Source organism: Barbus barbus, assembly GCF_936440315.1.
Source record: "Barbus barbus genome assembly, chromosome: 8".
Classification (NCBI taxonomy): domain Eukaryota; kingdom Metazoa; phylum Chordata; class Actinopteri; order Cypriniformes; family Cyprinidae; genus Barbus; species Barbus barbus.
The window spans coordinates 6,216,290-6,235,437 of record NC_136736.1 but is presented as its reverse complement, the minus strand read 5'-3'; the positions used below and the strand labels follow the sequence as shown (position 1 = coordinate 6,235,437).

Below are 19,148 nucleotides of genomic sequence, written 5' to 3'. Positions count from 1 at the left end.
GAGATACTCAGAAAAACCCGAAACAGTTAGCATTTTAAACCCCTAATTTATCATTTACCCTATCCCAGCCAAATCAAGCTGGTTTAAGAGTACTTTCTTTCTTCCCAACAGCACATTTGGTGAATGTATTAATGATGACATGGCACTTGTTACTGCTATTTTAATTTTTGCTATTCTGCAAAAACAAAATAACAATGAAAAAAAAAAAAAGAACAAAAACAGATGATCTCATGTAACCAATATGTCACATTGTTTGCATGATTCCCGAAAAGAGGTCACAACTGACACTGTCATAACAGGCATTTCGAAACACAAATACTCAAATCTGAGATTTTAACAGAAATGAAAGTACCTGACGGCATTTCTTTGATGGAAAGTGTCAAAAGTTCTCTCTCTCTCACACACACACATTGGATTTCCATGTTTTATGGGGACATTCCATAGGTGTAATGGGTTTTATACTGTACAAAGTTTTATGGCCCTACTACACCAACCCTACTCTTTACAGGAAACTTTCTGCATTTTTAGATTTTCCAAAAATTTCATTCTGTATGATTTACAAGCTTGCTTCCTCATGGAGACCAAAAATGTCCCCACAATGTAGGGTTTACAAGGAACACACACACACACACACACACATTTCAGAAGTCATCAAAAATTTAAATAAGCATTTAAGCATAAGCCCACAGATTTCATAAGAAGTAAATTCAAAACATTTGATTGTTAGTTTATATATACTCTAACAACCTATTCCATTTATTAATAAGTGGACCATTTTTTTCAGTTCTATTCATTACAAGGTGTTATCAGTTAATGCATCTTTCATTATATTCACATATAAAAAGCCCATTCCTATAGACTACCTGGTTATTCATTGAATGAAATGAAACAACTCCAGTTTCAATCATACACTGAATGCTTTAATTGATCTGAAAGAAGATACAAAAAAAGCTGTGATTTTAACAGACTAAATTTTTTGTTCTACTTGACCTCCGTTCACATACCGCTTTTTTTGAGGAGGGATTTGAAAGCAAGTCAGAAACACTCAATAATATTTAGCATCTGTTCCAAAGCCCACCACTTAGTCTGTGTTCTAATAACTCAATCTTGTCAGTCCTATATTTCAGTATACAGTAGCAACATTTATTACAAGCAGTGGGAATTCTGGCCTCAGATCAGGTATCACTCATAACAGCATTAGAGTACTAGAACTGATCTTGGCTCAAGAGTCCTACCCTGTCTGTAGTAGTCTTATCTAAAATCACAGATCCCAGATCAGCAAGCGTACTCTGAAACGACACCCATATATTACAGTTTTTTTTTTCTTTTTTTCAACAGCATCATCTCATAAAAATAAAAACTTTGCACTGCTTTTTGTGAAATTAATAAATTCAGTCTCTCAGAAATAACTTAAAAAACATTAACTCAATATTCCTTCAAACCAGGTTATAGTAAAAAGTAAACCTTCTACAGTAATATTTTAGTTTAATGAACTTTGGTCTTTGACCCAAATTATAAACCTCACACCTGCTACACTTGTGTCATGCAGACCTTCAACAGATCTTCTAAACCCACCTCACTGCATCTGAAGCTCTTTCAGACGAACACTATCTGTGATCTACATGTGATTTGAGGGTCAGCAAACCTGCACAAGATGTGAGAATCACAACCACACTGGACTGTTCAAGCACACACCAAACAAAGCTGCACTGGTCTGTTCCGTTAAGGCTTGCGAGATTAGTTTCCTGTTTTGCTATGAAAAAGTACCAAGTTGCACATTGAGAACACGGTGACAAACAGAGAGTGAAAAATTTAAATGAAGTGCAAAACCATAACGGTACTGCGAATTCAGGTGGATTTGAGTAAAGAAGAAACTTCAAGAGTTTATTTACAAGTCATTAGTTCACGCTAAACACGTTTCATACTCTTTCTTTATTGATGGAACTCATTTTCTTCTTGGTCATTCAGCTACTCTCACTCTTCAACCCCTGTATTTCATAAGTTACACATGGCAAGAGAGATTGGGCAACTGAATCATGGTCCATGGGCCTTCAATTTTTGGACAAAACTGCCTCTAAAGACATGCTCTAGAGTCTAGGTAAGGGGTGTGGACCCTAATTAAACACACCTGATCCAGCTAATGTCATTTAGGCTTATTTGAAAACTACATGGTTTGTGTGTTGGAGCAGGGTTGGAACTAAACTCTGCAGGGCTGCAGCCCTCTAGGAGCTGAGTTTGACACCCCTGGTCTAGGTGAATTGGAGTACATTGGTAGAAAACATTTATCGCTTATTCAGCATAGCCAGTAATACAATGGTGAAGCAGTGGGTTAAGACACCATTGTGAAAATGTCTCAAAAATGGGAGTACAGAAGTTACAGAAGACATGCTTTTCCTTGCTCAGTCCATATCTATTACCATCAAGTTGGTCACAGTTTACACCAAAGTCACTACAGCTGCAATAGACCAAAGATCTACAACAGTTCATTTGTTGGGTAGGGGTGTTGTGACCATCATTGCTGATCGGCTGGGCTGTTTGTCTTCCTCAACCGCAGCATGCTCTGCCGGCCCGTGACGTGAAATTCTGATCGTAGTGACTCTGTGTGGTTTTGGGTGAAGATCCAAAGAGGAACGTTGTGAAGAAACAACTACCGATATTGTAGATGCAGTGAAGGAAGTGTTACAAAGCACTTCTGGAGATTATAAATATTAATGGGAAACTATGACAAGAAGTGGGCTTGTTTGGGGGAAAAGGACAGGTCTTATCATATTAAAGGGCGGGGCTAAACAGGAGGGACAAGTCACTGATAGGGTGATTAGTATAAGTGTTTGGTCTCGCTAGTTCATCTCATCTTTCTCCGCCGGAGAAGACAAGCATTTCATCATCGATCCGCAGCTCACGAGCATTTCTTCTCCTCTATTTCCCATTTAGTTGGTTCATAAAAATGATCGTAATGTTTATAGACTAGCGTATTAAGTTAAAACTACAGTTATATCCCTATATACCTCACAATGCTGAGATTTTAATATTTCATTCGTTTTTTTAATAACTTTTTTTTTTTTTTGTAAAAAGAAGGATAACTGCACACAGGGCAGCTCTGTGCCTGAGGCTGGACTGCAGGGTGAGCGATACAGTGGCCACACGGTGAAAATGTTTAGTTCTCCTTCTTGGCCTCTGTGTTGCCGTAGCTGGATCCTGTCTTCTTCACTTCGGTTACACCGATGAGCCGACGAACTGCTACAGAAGCTGCAGAGAGAGAAAAACAGTGACAAGGAAGTCACATCAGTTGCGGGATAATGATATACAACCCATTAACTGATGCCATGACATATGTAAACATATTTGTGCAGAATTTATCTAATCTGAGAATTTATGGTTTTAATCGTATGTTCTTCCATGTTCACCTCATGCACTTAACAAATGCAGTTTACTTTCATGTTTTGGCACATACTAAATATATTTTATTGTTGTTATTTTATGCATTGCTTCAAACTAGTGATGCAAGTTAATTTTGGCAACAACAACAGAAAATCATGGTTTCAGCCAGCAGTCTTCAGAGGGCTAAAACTATTGCCTAAAAACATCACTTGGCGCTTCTCCAATGGCATGTTTTGACTGTGTCAGCATCTGTTTCATGTGTCATCTGTTTTGTCATTTTAAAATGTACACACCACACAGATCTCTACGCTAACATATTTGGATAAATAGCCCTGCTTATCTAAAATTCATTGGGTCTTTATGAATAAGCCACAAAAACTTCAAACCACTATGAGAGCACAAGAATAAAATAACGACTAACCGACAGTGAGGAAGATCATAAAGCCAATGATGAGGAGGGGAGAGCCGCTGACAAAGACATCCCAGGCAAAGTTAATAAGCGGAGAAAGCAGGAGAGTAGCCCAAAACAGGAAGTTCAGCAGTGTCCAAACTCGACGTTTGGGTTTGATGGTGGGGCCAGGGAAACAGCCCTCCTTCTCATAGTGTTCTTGTAATGCATCCTTGAAAGACAAGAGACGTGGGATGAATTGCAGCACATATCAATACAATGAATCAGATGCAAACATGTTTTAACAATTAAACTGCAAAAAACACAGTTCAAAAAAAGCCTGAGCTTCATACCTTCTCTTGGTAGAGCTTGTGTAACCAGGCAGCACACTCCTTCTCATCATCAGGAATCTCCTCCACAGGGAAGCGCCTGCGGACACAACAGTGAGAGGTCAGAGCAGCACATGAGCACATGACGTGGAGCCTAATAGACAGAGAGTCGGACTTGTAACCCGAAGGTCGGAGGTTCGAGTCTCAGGTACGGCAGGGATTGTAGGTGGTGGGAGTGAATAGCCAGCACTCTCAGAGATACCCTCAATACCACGACTGAGGTGAGACCCTTGAGCAAGGCACCGAACCCCCAACTGCTTCCCAGGCGCCGCAGTTCTCCGGGTGTGTGTTCACGGTGTGTGTGTGGGTTCATTTGGATTGGATAAATGCAGAGCACAAATTCCGAGTATGGGCCACCGTCACTTCACTTTCATTCCAATAGAGGGTGCTGTAACCGCATGCAGCACACAGCAGAAGAGATGCTAAACTAGGTATAGATCCTCTTAGTTACAACCTTAATCTAAATATTTAAGGACATCTCAGGTCAGCAATAAGACACAAAACACTTAAAAGCTTGTGAATGAGAACTTGGACACTCGCACTCATTTATCATAATATATCCTTCAATTCAAATCTCATTTCAGATTTTGGAAGTAAAGCAGCTAATCTATTAAGCGAATGAAAATATAGTGTACTTCAGCACCGTGACTCACCTGATGCTCATGTCTGCTTTGTATTTCTTCCCGTTAACGATGCCCAGCAGGGTCGGGTTCTGCTTGTCTTTGAAGTTCAGTGTGACATCGTACACCGCTTTCACTGTTGAAACAGAACAAAAACATTTTGATGTTACGGAATGAAATGTTTGAATTTTGCAAAAATACAGTGTATAGAACTTGGATGGATAGTTCACCCAAAAATTAAACTTCTGTCTTCGTTTTCTCATACTGATGCCATTCATCCTTGTGCTTTTGTTTATGCAATGGAAGTCAATTGCTCAAGCTACCAAGATTCTTCAGAATATCTGTATTTATGTTCCAAAGAAGAAAAAGTCATACGGGTTTAACATCATGAAGGCGAGAAAATGATGACAGAAATTTTTGGGTGAACTATCCTTTTTTTCATTTTCAGTCTTTTCCCTCACACAAAGCCATCATATAAATTCAAAATACTGTAAATAAAGTGAATGAGCTGCATGGACCACTTTTGCATCCTTTCTGAAGCTTGAAAACGTCAGTCCCTATTCACTATAATTGAATGGACAAATGGGTCTTATTATGTGTTCCAAAGAAGAAACTAAGTCAGTCAAACAAAGTTTGGAATGACATTAAAGCAAGCAAATAATGACAATTTGTTTTTGGGCAAACTCCTAAAGTAAATAATGTTTCTAATGTAATTAAAGATTCAGAGCACCAGATATCATTCATGTCAGGATAAGAGGGGAAGAAGCTAAATCGAGTATGAATTGAGCATAATTGGCATGAAAATCTGGATGATGGAAAGCAGAGCAGCATGGCTGCACACATTCATGATGGCCCATCTGCAGTCAAATCAAGTTCACGAGTCCATTTCAGTCACCTCATTAGAGGAAAGAACAATCCTGAAACAAGCAATCTGCAAGTGATATCCTATAAAACTATTTACTGAACACAATCACAACACTAGACATGCATCACAAACAATTGTAATAAGCATCATATTGTGACATGCATAGTGATAATATCTTATTGTTATATACCTAAAAAGAGACACACAAACGTGGAACAAACATACCACCCAAATTAGAAAACATTATTATAAGCTAACCGTTGTGAATCAGGCTAAAGTAAGGCGATAGTTTTGAACACTGGCTGGTTATGTTTTTGCTCAAATATTGATTTCGGATTATTTTTACCAAAAAAAAAAAAAAGGTGCGGGCGGCAGCGTTAAATATGCAGTTCATTTGAACTTGAAAGTAAAGTATCACAAAAGCATAGCAACATAAGTGGTTTTAAAACTGATAATATTAAGAAATGTTTCTTAAGCAGCAAAGGATCATGTGACTGAAGACTGGAGTAAAGATGCTGAAAATTCAGCATCGCCATCTCAAGAATAAATCGCATTTTAAAACATATAATATATATTATATTAATTTTGAAAATAACTTTTAAATTGTAATATTATTTCACTATATTACTGTTTTATTGTCATTTTGATTAAATAAATGCAGTCTTGGTAGTCATAAGAGACTTATTTAAAAAATTCTTACCGACCCCAAACTTCTAAATGGCAGTTTATACCTAAAATATAGTCTAAACTCACAGCCTATATTTAGACAGCAGGTGACAGACGGAAGAGTCTCTCGACCACTGAGGTGGTAAATGCGTTGGGATTTTCTTATAGCAACGTGTCAAGAGTATTCTGGGAACATGTGAACATTAGTTATCACCATAACCGCTAGCAGCATCATGTTGTGAATAACTGCACTCTGTCTAGGGTCACTGATAAGTGGACACTTGGACATTATTATTAGACTCCAGGCTGGTGCAAATCCAAAAAAACATCATGAATAGGGCCAGATTATGGGTTTGGACATGTTCTGCTGGGACCACTCGTATTTTCTTGACTCCTGTCCATCACCCACCCAGGAAGCAACGTTTGTCTGTTTTAACAGGGTAACACACAGCAGCTCTGTTACGGTGATGGAGTGTGTGGAAACGTTTATCTGACCTGTTCCCTTGAGGCATTGCATTGTAGTGGTGAATCCTTTGGTGCGGGGCAGCAGGTGGTACTTCAGTTTTGGGAGGCCCTTACTCTCAGCCACCTGCATGCTTATCTGATGTTTCGTTTCAGTAAATCTCGTTCCTTCACAGTACAGCAGGAACTGCCAAACACACACAAACACCAGAGGATTGTAACTCCCGGGTCAGTGTTAAACACAGTAATCCTATCACTTCGTAATCTCTGCCTCTTGTTGCCAACGGAAACTTCCAATCAGAGAACGTCACAAGTGACCTCACCACTGGAGCTACGTGCCTGTCTAGTAACACTGACCCACATCCAAATAATACAATGATAGAATAAATAAACAAGAATGACCAAAACACTTTACTACATTAACACCAGGTGAAACTTGATTTATCTACAGCTTCAATGCATTAAAATAATTAGAAAATAATAATAAATAAAAATGAATTAAGACATGACTTTGATTGTCACGTGCCTCAGTAAATATATGTTACTAGAGGTTATAGTGGTACAAGATCACAAATTATTAATTCATAATGTTTATACAATCTTTAAGAGATTTTTTTTCTTCTTGTGAATTCAGTAAATGAGGAGTTTTATTAGGAACTGCAATACTACATACTTTCAAACTGTAAAAAGGATAATCCACCAAAAACTATAATAGAAAACATCTCAACTACACAACAAGGAAAAAGACAGAACTACTGGTTAACCAAGATCTGCCTATTACGAATTGAATAGTTCTGAACCATTACAGAACATTTGCATAGGTTTAGATTTACAAGGTCGATTTGAGGTTGTGGTTAGCCATACATTTGACAGCAACAATTCATCAAATACTCAGTACATATCACCATGTTAAACAGAAAAGGCTCAAGTCATTCCTAAAGCTCTGCTTGATTATCAGGTCAGTCACTCAGTGTACTCACCCACATGTATTCTGGGTAATCTCGGAGACGGTTCAGCCCACTGAAGACAGTTTCTCTGTCCTCCTCCCACTTCCGCTTGCAGAAAACAATTTCCAGGAAGTACCACGTCCAACCGATCAGAGGAACTTTCAGCAGTTCGTGTTTAGCTAGAACCTTAGAACTCTGGATGAGAAAAATCAAAATAAAGTACATCAATTTACTACAACTAAAATAAAAAATATAATTCAAATAAATAACACTGCACAAAGCATTATTTGGGCAATACAGATGCCAACACAAGAGATGTCTGATATTGTATATAACAAAATTATGCTCTTCATGAATGGATTTTCAGCCAGAATTGAATTATAAATCACTGTGATGAAGTATAATTCACTTATGTGCCTGCAAGTATTTTTTAAGTTTTATTTACTGAAAAGTACTGATGGGAAACATCTCCATAAAATTAAATAGCATGATTTCACCCATGATTTTTGTTCTTCAGAAGAGTATCTTAGCCACTTTCTAATATCCAAATCAAAGAGTCGAGTGCTTTTGCATCATGTGCACAATTTAATGTTAAGGAAGCTACATCAAAGAAGCTAGTCACATTTATCAGCTTCCATTTTAGTTTGGATGCTTTTAATGTGCTCAAGTCAAGAGTGATTGAGCTCACAAGGACAACTGTCACACCTCAAAGCACCATCCTTCACAACTTCTCACTTTACTACGGTATCTTCACTGCTTGTCAGGACTCACCCCCAGTATGCCGTATCTCTCACACATGGTCCAGCCACACAGGAAGTCGATCTCATAGTTATGGTTGAGGATGATGATGACGTGCTCTTTACCGAACTTATCCACCGTGGCCTGATCGATGTACAGCGTGCATTCTGTGCCAGACCACCACTCTAACAGCATCACCAGCTCTGTTAAGAAAGCAGTAGAAACGTGTGTCAAGCAGGTATTATGACGCCAGATGCGTTAGGATGATCTAGATCATGACAAGCACCATGCAAATTGTTCAATTGCTTCTGCTTATTTAACACATCTGCTAAATGAATAAACATAAATGTAAATGCAAATAAATTTGAATTGAATGCTGTAAATTAGCATGTCATATTAAATATGTGTCTAATTGTTTAATACGGGCTGACAATTCTAGAAAACATGGTATGCCTTAAGAAAAGTTTAAAACAATAATGTGTGGTTTTAATTTCTAGCAATAATCATTTTATACAATTTTCCTATTAAACTAAAATAAATGCACAGGGATAGAAATAACAATAGAAAGAGAGGACAGTTTAAAAAGACGCAATTTTCATGTAAATTTAGTGTTACATAGTTGATCTGACACCAAAAAGTATGAAATTTGTATGCATTATGCATATGTAACATGCTAGACTAGTCCTGCTAATGTACAAAATTCTGTGCATGTGATGTTTAGTACAAACACCATGTCTCTCAAATTTTGCATTATAACAATTATGGCTTCTTGTCCAGTAACCTGCAATGCCCAAGTCATGAAGGCAAATAAATAAATTACATAATACTTAAGTGATATAACAAAAACATTTAATGATATCCATTCACAAATGCTTTATACATATTACAATAATAGTTACCTAGCTTTGGAATAAATTAACTTAAAAGTAAACATTCTCATTAACAAGGTAAACAAAAAGTACTTGCTATACAGGTCTATAAAAGCATATTCACAAACTTAATAGTGAGCTGAGGACAAACAAACGACTCACGGCTCCATAGCGAGTAGGCGAGTCTGGTGTTGATCTTGCGGTACAGCTGTTTGTTGATGGGCCACAGCACACAGGTACACAGCTGGATGAAGTTGATAATGAGGCCGCTCACCACGAACACAAAGCCAATCAAGAGCTGCAGGACGAACAGGCTCTTCAGCCACGACACCACACCCATGACTGAGAGCCCCTTCCACACACGCACACACACACACGCTCCCACACACACTGCTGAAAGACAAAACAGACAGAGGAGACACCAAATTAAAACGTACTCAGATAATTAAGCAGCAGCCTACAGGCTGACTCATGCATATAATAGTATTATGGTTTATTTACATTACACGAGGGGTCTACAAACTGTTTAAGGCCGAAAAACCCATGGGGGATAGAAAGACCTCCAGTTACATACTGTATAAAACTGAGTGGGAGCGAGTACAATATTAATGTACTGACAACATTGTTAAGATGCATGTACGGCAAAGCCATTAAAATAATTCTGTACAAAGCAATTTTATTTTATTTATTTTCCATTTTTACAATTGTTTTTTCCCCCCACAGAAATTACATGGACTGATCAGACAACTATTAAAAATACAATGGTAGTGCTCTAATTTGATTGGACAAGAAGATTTTGCATATAACCGCATTAAAACTAGTGTTAAAAAATACTGAAAAATATCACCAAAAGAATAAACCTCTTACGAGCTACAGTATGAAACCTGAAACTCTATCCATCTATCCATCCATATGTATACATATACATATATGCTCAACTATTAAACTAGTAAAAATAAGCCATTCAAAATAAGCCAACCGTTAGCTAATTAGTGTTATTTACACAAAAGTAATTTTTTAGTCATATTTGGAAGTTGCTAACTGCTAATTTAGGACACTGACAGAAATATTTCTGTTTTGTTAGTCCAATTGTCTGTTTGTGCTATTATAGACTTTCAAAGAAAAACTTTGCAACCAAATTATTTAGTTGACAAAGCAAAAATAAACAACACAGCTGGTCATTGTGTCAGTTATGCAAAATATATTAACATAAGCGCAATATCAATCTTGAATTCACTCTATGAATATCTGCAAATCAGTGCTGATCGACATTATTAGTAGCATTTGCATTACGTAATTATGGACTCACTGCAATTATGGGATTTGTACCAGCTGCCCTCTTATGTTCATGTTTAATAAGTGAAAGTGACGTGACATGTGGCCAAGTATGGTAACCCATACTCCGAATTAGTGCTCTGCATTTATCCCATCCAAAGTGCACACACACAGCAGTGAACACACACACACACCGTGAACACACACCCAGAGCAGTGGGCAGCCATGCTGCGGCGGTTTATGCTGCGGCGCCCGGGGAGCAGTTGGGGGTTCGGTGCCTTGCTCAAGGGCACCTCAGTTGTGGTATTGAGAGTGGAGAGAGCGCTGGTTATTCATTCCCCCCACCTACAATCCCTGCTGGTCTTGAGACTCGAACCCACGACCTTTGGGTTACGAGTCCGACTCTCTATGTTACATATCATCAATCATATGATCAAACATATCATGTTTTCAAACATAATATGTTTGAAATATTCAGTTATCAAACATAATATCATGAAAGTTTAACTCACCACAGCGGGTTCGTCTCTACAACCCTCTTTTACACGGCCCTTCACTTAGTACCACAGACCTGAGAGAAAAAGAGACAGAGCGTATTTAGAGAATTCATGATGGCCCGAGCCGTGAATGCAGCCGTCACCAGCAACACATTTAGTCCTGTTTATTTTTACTTCCACATCTTATTCCAAGATACGAAAATCCACTGTAAAGTAGGCAAGAGTTCATGACCACAGACCCTTAGGCACCAAATATTCCACATGCACCAGCAATGCACAGACCCTCTCACCCAGTTGGAGGAGCTCCAAACACCTCCTCCAATTTCCCTCTCGCTATTGCATGCATTGACTGCCTCATTTTCGCAACTGCCTCATTTCCTCCCCAACTGTATCTCTCTATCTCTCCATTATTATATGGCAGCACCTCAGCATGACTTGTCATGCACAAAAATCCCACTCTGAAAGACAGTATCACACAAAGACTCTCATTGGATCTGAAGGTCTCTCGTTTCAAATCGATTTTGAAAGCTTATCAGGCTTTAATCTCCCAGCACCGCTTAATCCAATAACAAGACAACAACTGCAAGTGAAACAAAATGAGTGCTTCAGCAAATTTATTTGCCAAATAATCTTTTAAAGCACTGCTAAACCAAATGCAAAGAGAGGACTGAAGCTCAGTGCTTCCTTGCAGGTTTATCTGATACTCAGGATGAAGTTGCCAAACTACTCCAACTGGCCGTCTGGTAGCCTGCAGGAGGCCCGTCTAACCCCATCAATACTATCATTTTCTCAGTTATTATGTGTCGGCTCTGATAACAAAGTTCAGTCAACCATCCTACTACACTGATATCATTTAAACATTCGTTCTGCCCGACAGCCAATACTTTAGGCCAACATTATCAGACAGATAATGTAAAATCATTATAAAAGTAAAATCACTGTTGTGAGCGGGGAGCTAGCAAAAGTTTATGGTGGATTAGGAGAGTCTTATGATCTCATTTGAATGACGCTTTATAAACAATGAGTTTGAACTTTAAATCTGAAGATGTAAAAACAAGCATCAGATGACAAGCAACAGCAGCTTATATTAGGAAGTAAAACACTGGAAAAGTAGTTATTTATTATAACCTAGCTCCGCCTTGATGCATATACTCCACGATGCATGTCAACCAAATTAACCGCAAATGCTTTCACATTGTTTTCTCACCTACAGAAAAATTCAACTGACGACATAAAATTCAACCAGATTGACCTCAGTATCACATCAACCAATTCTGCACAGGCAAGCAACACTCACAATTTCTTCAGAAAATGTAATCCAGCTATTCTAACTACTGTAATACTTCTAAGCTGTCAGCTAGTCACTGATTCCTGTGAATTAGCATTTATCATAAGAGCGAATTTGCCAAATGTGCTGCCTTTTCAAATACAACATGGGGGCAGTCAGAAAACAGCAAGTAAAAGTTTAAACAAACAAAGCCTTAGTTCCTCTATAAACACATCAGCCAAGACAAACAGAACACAAACTGTACTAACCTTAGGCAGTGTAGTGGGTTAACTGTGACTTGAGAGTTGACAGAGACTGACCGAAGGAAGAAAAATGAGAGCGGATGGGAAAGGAAAGAGTTGAACTCTGTCCTTCTATCCACCACAGCACAAACTGAAGTAAACTTTGGAACCTTACCAAAGTGTGTGTGTGTGTGTCTGAGATCAAGGGAATGGCAGAGTGCTCTGAATGCCAAAACCTCCTATAGCAGTTGGTGTGTTGCACTAGGTGTGTGAGGGGGAGTGTCTAATAGACTAATACACTAAGATACACTTCACCCATTTTGCTTTCTCCACCAAATCATATGCACTACAGACACCTAGTGGTCCACCGATATATAGCCAATGTTGATATTTCAGCTCTTTTTAAAATGATTGGCTTCTGCAGATAAGTTTTCCTGTTTGACCGATGTGTTTGTGGGAGACTTTTATTGTGACTTATTTGTGAAACTACACTCAGGGGCTTCACTATGGTTTCCAAGCCCCCTGAACATCATTGAATCTGGCCCCCCGCAGTAAAAAACATGTCCCTGGCCCCCTCCCTCGCCAGGCCCTTGGAATCGTCACAACCTTCCCCCACATTACGGCACCCCTATACTACTTGTATGTCAAAATGCTGGTATTTGCAAGTATCCTCATTAACACAGTAACTTAGGACTTAAGTGAAAGCAAACAGCTGAGAAAGAAAACGTGTAACGGTATATTGTATCTGGGCAGCTCTTAAAGTGACAGCAGTCTAATATTCCTGCTGCCTTTCATTCAAATTAATTAAACAAAAGAGAGAAAATCTCTCACTGCTCTTGAATAAATCACATTTGTGACTTTAATAAGAAATACATATTTAATTTACACACTGGAGAATATACAGTGTTTTTTTTTTTTACACTTGATTACGCAGTGTATGTAGCATTTCTTATTTATTTGTTCTACTGTAGTTTTTTTTCCTATTGTTTTGTAACTAGCTTCTCATTCTTATTTAAATCGCTGATTGTATACTTGTCTTCAGTGAGATTGAGTTTTTTTTTTTCAATAATTTAGGCTAGTATTAGTTTTTTGCGATATTGACACTGGTGACAAGAATTATGAAATTTCGAAATGTCAAATTCAGCTGTGAGATCTTGTGTTCATTTGTAGCCTGCATAACAATGAGTCTACATGACTGACAAACTTTGGATCCTTGATTTCAAGTGATGCTGCATCTAGTCGGCCGCTATATCTTATTCATTCTTGAGCATTATGTTTGAAAGTATGTTAATGTCCAGTTTCTCACACAGAGGTATCAAATGGTGTCACAAGGCTCAAAAAAGGTGTATCACAGGTGTATCACTTAAGATGATTAATGCAATATGCCAAAAACACCCTAGATACATGTAAGTTTATGTCTGTTTGACTTGGTTCCTAATTCACTTTTTAGTAGCATGACAACTACACTGATAGGGTGGGGGGATTAGAGATGGAGGGATCAACCATTTTAGGAGTTAATCCACAATGCCTCAAAAAAAATACAACACTTCCACAGCAGATACATTTTCAGATAGACTTCAGCTAACAATTTGGTATCAGCTTGTTTGACTCTCTGTGAAGCTTTTAAGCGAAGAATATACAGACACAGACACTGCATGACCTTTCAGTTGTTATAGAGACAACTGTAAAACAGGTGGTCACCATAGTGCCCTAAACACCCACAAACATGACAGGCATGCAAAAAACTACAAATAAACAAATTAAAGTCTTAGTCAAGGAGTGTCTCATTTGCCCTTTGCCTGTGTTGAATCCAATAACCTTTACATAAGCAGCAGGAGGCCTAATCAATCCACTGTTGCACTTTAGCCGGACTCACCAGTAGGCGTAGTAGGCCACTGCCATGACCACTAACGCCCCACAGATTCCTGTGAAGATCATCACAGCCCCCTGGTTCAGCATCTCCGCTTCTGGTGATGGGCCTTCAAAGCAGAATAATTAGGAAATTAGCCTCCTCTGGTTTCGTTCAAAAATGGACAGGCGGCTCTGTTCTTGACAAGCTTGGAGATCGATGAAATGAAAGTGTGAAAAATGCTCCTGAAAATATTTGGCAAAGAAATCCTTTTAAAAAGTTGAACGAAGCACCAGGTCTCGCTATGGCTACAGCCACATGCTAATGCTAATCCCACTGAAGGAGAGCACTTTTGTGATGACGCAAGCACTCAAAACCACACATCAGTGGACGTAAAAAAAGGACAGTCTTCCAATGCTGAACTCCAACTGGATGCGGTTACCAACTGCTATCCCAAATTCCAAGCACAGTTCGAGTTAGCGAATCCTTAGCAAGGTGCAGAAGTCCTACAGCACAACATGGACGTAGCGGCAACCTTCCGTTAAGCCAGAGAGAGCCGTTCTCAGCATCCTGTGTTCCCTCCTCTTCTCTAATCTCCTCTGGATTAGATTACCAATGATTAGCACTCTGGACCAGCACCCTGGATAAGTCACATCGCATTTACATCACCTTCAAGTGATTGAGCTAAGTGGGACAGGACAGTGGTTACTTTCTTTAGTCACCAGAAGGAGCATCTAGGGTCAAGCACATTCTCTGGCATTTCAAAGATCTTTTACACGGAGGCATGATGTGTTTTGGTAGCGATTCTGGAGTCTTGTGGGTGCTGTAGCATGCCGGACAAGCTTCTACATGGCCTTGCTGTAGATCTGTGAACTTGTTCTTGGCATCCAAGGTCGACAAGGCCCTAAATCCAGTTTGGATGAGGTGGTGACAGAAGATCAGGCAGGTTGTGGCCCAAAGCCATGAATGCACAACTGCATTACTGGCATAAACAGAGAACACAATGTGCCACAGGCCTACACGGCACACAACAGCACTTCCTTTTTTATTCGTTCTGCTTCTATTGATCACTTCATCTCATTATTTCTTCCGTCTTCTTTTATTTCAGTGTCTGTCTTTGATTATACTATGCCGGTGAGCCCTGTAAACCTACATTAAACTCAGATTCCTCAATTCTTCAAATTTCAGAAAGGTCAGCATAACTGCTTCCAGGAAATTATGTGCAATGATGGCAGCCTTGTAAAGCCTTCTCCCAATAAAGTGTGTAGCATAAAACCTATACATTATGAGCCATATGAGACCAAAGCAGCTTACTGGACTGCAGCTGAGGTCAAGATGTCTAAATCTAAAATCTAATCCGTATCTTACACATACATACAAACAAACATTTCTAAGAATTCTTTAAACAACTGTTTAAACAAACTTAGACATTATCATTACAAATTTCATCCATCAAAAGTGTTTCTCTTTGCATTTCCCCAAACTTGAAGATAAATATTCTTCTGAATTTATATCCTTTGAATGGCACTTTTTTTTTTCTTTGCAAGAGCTCCCCTCGTCAGTTATCTTTGCTACCGTGTCTCAGCAAATCCTACAGACTTCAAGACTCATCAAAAATGCACACAAAAGATGAACATTAACAGCAGACAGGGCTTGTGCTTTGGTGAAGTCTCTAGCTTTGCCAGACTGAACGTCATCATCATTACAAGGGACTCAGTGGTCAATAATTCTCAGTGGGCCAGTGTACAGTGTGTTTTCAGTCCTAGTACACCAGGGGTCTCACACATAAACCGTCCAAGTACAAAAACACATGCCAAATAGCACCCACACATTGGCATTTATAAACAGACAAACAAACCTGTTACCTGACCATGCATATGCTCACTTTGGCAACCAATTTGCAAGCTACAGTGGCTAACTACTGAACTGAAATGAATGCTGCCAAAAGGGCTTTCAATGAATTCCAAAGCCATGCTAGAAGGTGACATTTAATTTCTAGATAAGTTTCCATCCCACCACCAAACTACAGTGTCTGCATTCTTTGGGAAGTCATCCATTGATTGGCTTAAAAAGTGGAAAAAACTAAACAAAAAACCTGCGCACTTAACATCTGAATATTAATTAATGAATTACAAATCCCATAATGCACTGTGAACGATAATAGTTAGTAGTGATGATAAACTAGATCATTTTTATTTATTTTTTTAAAAGTTGAAAATCACATGAATGGACTTGCACCTTTTATTTATCAGGGATAACCAACAGAAATCATTCAGTTGTGTTTGTTGATTTTAAATACAAAGGCTTTACCAATAAATTAATGTGATGAAATTACAACGGTGGGCAATTTGGGCATCCATGTATAATCTTTTATTCATACAAGTTTCAGGTGACACTGAAGAACCAGGACGCTCACACAAATCACCGATCTCGAGAAATAGATATGACATCTCTTGCCCACCGTTACAAGAAGAACAGTGCAGACACAAAACTGAATAGTACTATATAATCCAATTTTTACTGTAATGCACAACATTACAGGTTTTCCTTCCCTACCGGCCTCAACTCGCAGCACTTTAACAACCTCAGCTCTTGCCTTTCCAACATTGTGGTCAATGCAGCAGCAATTCAACAACATTTGCATGAAACCCCAGATCTGTTCAATTGGATTGCTGCTGTGGAGGAGATTTCCAAGTCTGTTACTCTTCCTGATATAGACATAATATTGCAAATAATCTTAAAAATGAAGTAAAAATGGCATGTAGATACTACTTTCCTCATATCTCAAACCACCCAGAATTGAATAGCCTGAAACAGACGAGCAGCCATAAAAAAAAAACCACCTCCTGTGGCTGAAATAAACAAAATCAAGTCAAGCCAAGCTTTTTTACAAAACTGAAGACAGCCTAAACGCTCTGCTTGCTGTCCAAAGGAAGCAGGGAGTTGTTAAGAGGATAATGTCAAGGCGTCACTACTAAAAACCTCTGACCCACATTCTAATCGCAAAAAATGAAGTTACCCAACAACAATGTGACTACATGCCCCCAATTAAGATGGTGTTATCTACCTCTGGTACAAAGTAATAGTGATAGGTTTAATTAAGAAGCTTTATCAGATTAAAGGTAAGATTAGAACGGTTGCATCTAATGCAGCAACAGAGCAGTGTCATGGATATACTGTGACAAACTAATAAAGAATATATCTCTTATTTAAAAATATTCCCCATGGCATGCAATTATATATTGTTCTGGCACAACAAAAAGTACTAAAATTTAAAAACTACTATAAATTTATTATACACAACCTTGTTTACATATACTTTCTATTGAACCGGTTTAAAATGAGCATCAATGCATAACTGATTCAATAACATTTTATTCTGAGCCAATTCATTATTGCTCTATTGAAAGAGGATTACAAAATATTGTGCATGTGCCATATGGCTGGCAAAGAATGGCAGGTTTGGAATAAGACCAAAGTATAAAGTTCAAAGCAGTGAAATTACCAAAATTTAGCTTTTGCAACCCATTAATTCACTGGCCCTAACAATATGGAAATTAAAATACAAAAAAAGAGGTAGAATTTTATTCATTCATTAATGTAGATACAAATTCATGAAGTGAGTTTGAATCAGACCTAATGAATATCCTGACTTGCTATTCATACTTGCTTTTGATGCACTAAAACCAAGCCGGTTCATAATGCTGCCCACACACTACATGATTATTGCCCTGATTTCCTGTTCACTGACAATTAATGAAGATCACTGACAAAAGCCTGAAATCAGAAGTAAATCAGTGCTTATTCAAGTGAGTTACAACCGCTATGTTTGAATTGTCAAAGAAATGATCTGGGATATGTGTTGATGCACCACTGAAGCTCGAAAGATATTCAGCTTGTTAACTCTCCAGATCCGTCTGCGATCCAAGTCCTGTACGGTGAAATGCGTTTTGACCGGAAGTGACAGAAAGCTTTGAAGTGTGAAAAGAACAGATACCTAACGACTTTGAAAGTTATGTAGTATGGGCGGCATAAGACTCAAAGTACAGTCACATTAACCATTGTTCAGTGATTTTTCATTGGTGAAATCCAGTCATTTCAATGGGAATCCACATATCACATTCAAATTGGTCAAACAAATTTTCCATGTGGAGCAACTTCTGGTTTCAAAGTATGAACTGCTCCATGCATCGCTACACAACTGGCAAGACACTTTTTTTCCTATGAAATTTTGCAGAAAAGTGGCCGCACCTTTATTTGTTTGGAATGAATCAGATTACACTGATCGCGCTCTTTGTTTTGAATAGACAAAAGAAATTAGATAGAGAGACAACTCTGGTTTTGAATACAAATAGTGCAGGAAACACTAGCTGAATATGGATGGAATAGCATACTACTCTTACAGTAGTCTATGGCAAAAATAATAATGGCTGTATGCTATGACATTAGCTGAATTTGGATGAGTATTTTAGTATAATAGTCAGTACTTCAATCTTGGGAACCATATAACGTAACCGATCGTCGCAGAATTCCAGGTATTATTGATGAAACCGGTTCTGAATTAAAATAATAATAATAATAAAAGCCTTTCAAAAATGTCAAAATTGTAAATAATCACTAATAATAGGAACAATTTAACATGTTAAAGAACCAAATGCAGTTAAACACATGCCCTGGAATTATATAAAAACATGAC

The 19,148-nt window shown here is 38.3% G+C and overlaps 1 protein-coding gene across 5 annotated transcripts in view; it reads right to left on the bottom strand.

Annotated features, from left to right (window-relative positions):
- Positions 1 to 151: 151 nt before the first annotated feature.
- LOC306873429 (1-acyl-sn-glycerol-3-phosphate acyltransferase gamma-like) overlaps positions 152 to 19,148 on the bottom strand; it is a 42,243-nt gene continuing 23,246 nt past the window's right edge. For 2 of the 5 annotated variants that reach the window (XM_079422701.1, XM_079422700.1), the window contains exons 3-11: positions 11,110 to 11,168; positions 9,485 to 9,715; positions 8,487 to 8,656; positions 7,749 to 7,910; positions 6,802 to 6,955; positions 4,809 to 4,911; positions 4,120 to 4,195; positions 3,800 to 3,998; positions 902 to 3,246 (exon numbers count right to left, since the gene is read on the bottom strand). In XM_079422701.1, coding sequence (XP_079278827.1) covers positions 3,155 to 3,246; positions 3,800 to 3,998; positions 4,120 to 4,195; positions 4,809 to 4,911; positions 6,802 to 6,955; positions 7,749 to 7,910; positions 8,487 to 8,656; positions 9,485 to 9,662 — 1,134 coding nt within the window. In that variant the 5' untranslated portion in view covers positions 9,663 to 9,715; positions 11,110 to 11,168 and the 3' untranslated portion in view covers positions 902 to 3,154. Of the gene's footprint in view, positions 3,247 to 3,799; positions 3,999 to 4,119; positions 4,196 to 4,808; positions 4,912 to 6,801; positions 6,956 to 7,748; positions 7,911 to 8,486; positions 8,657 to 9,484; positions 9,716 to 11,109; positions 11,169 to 12,630; positions 12,859 to 14,479; positions 15,315 to 19,148 lie in introns of those variants that run through there. The other 3 variants (XM_079422702.1, XM_079422703.1, XM_079422704.1) reach the window with 3 other exon arrangements.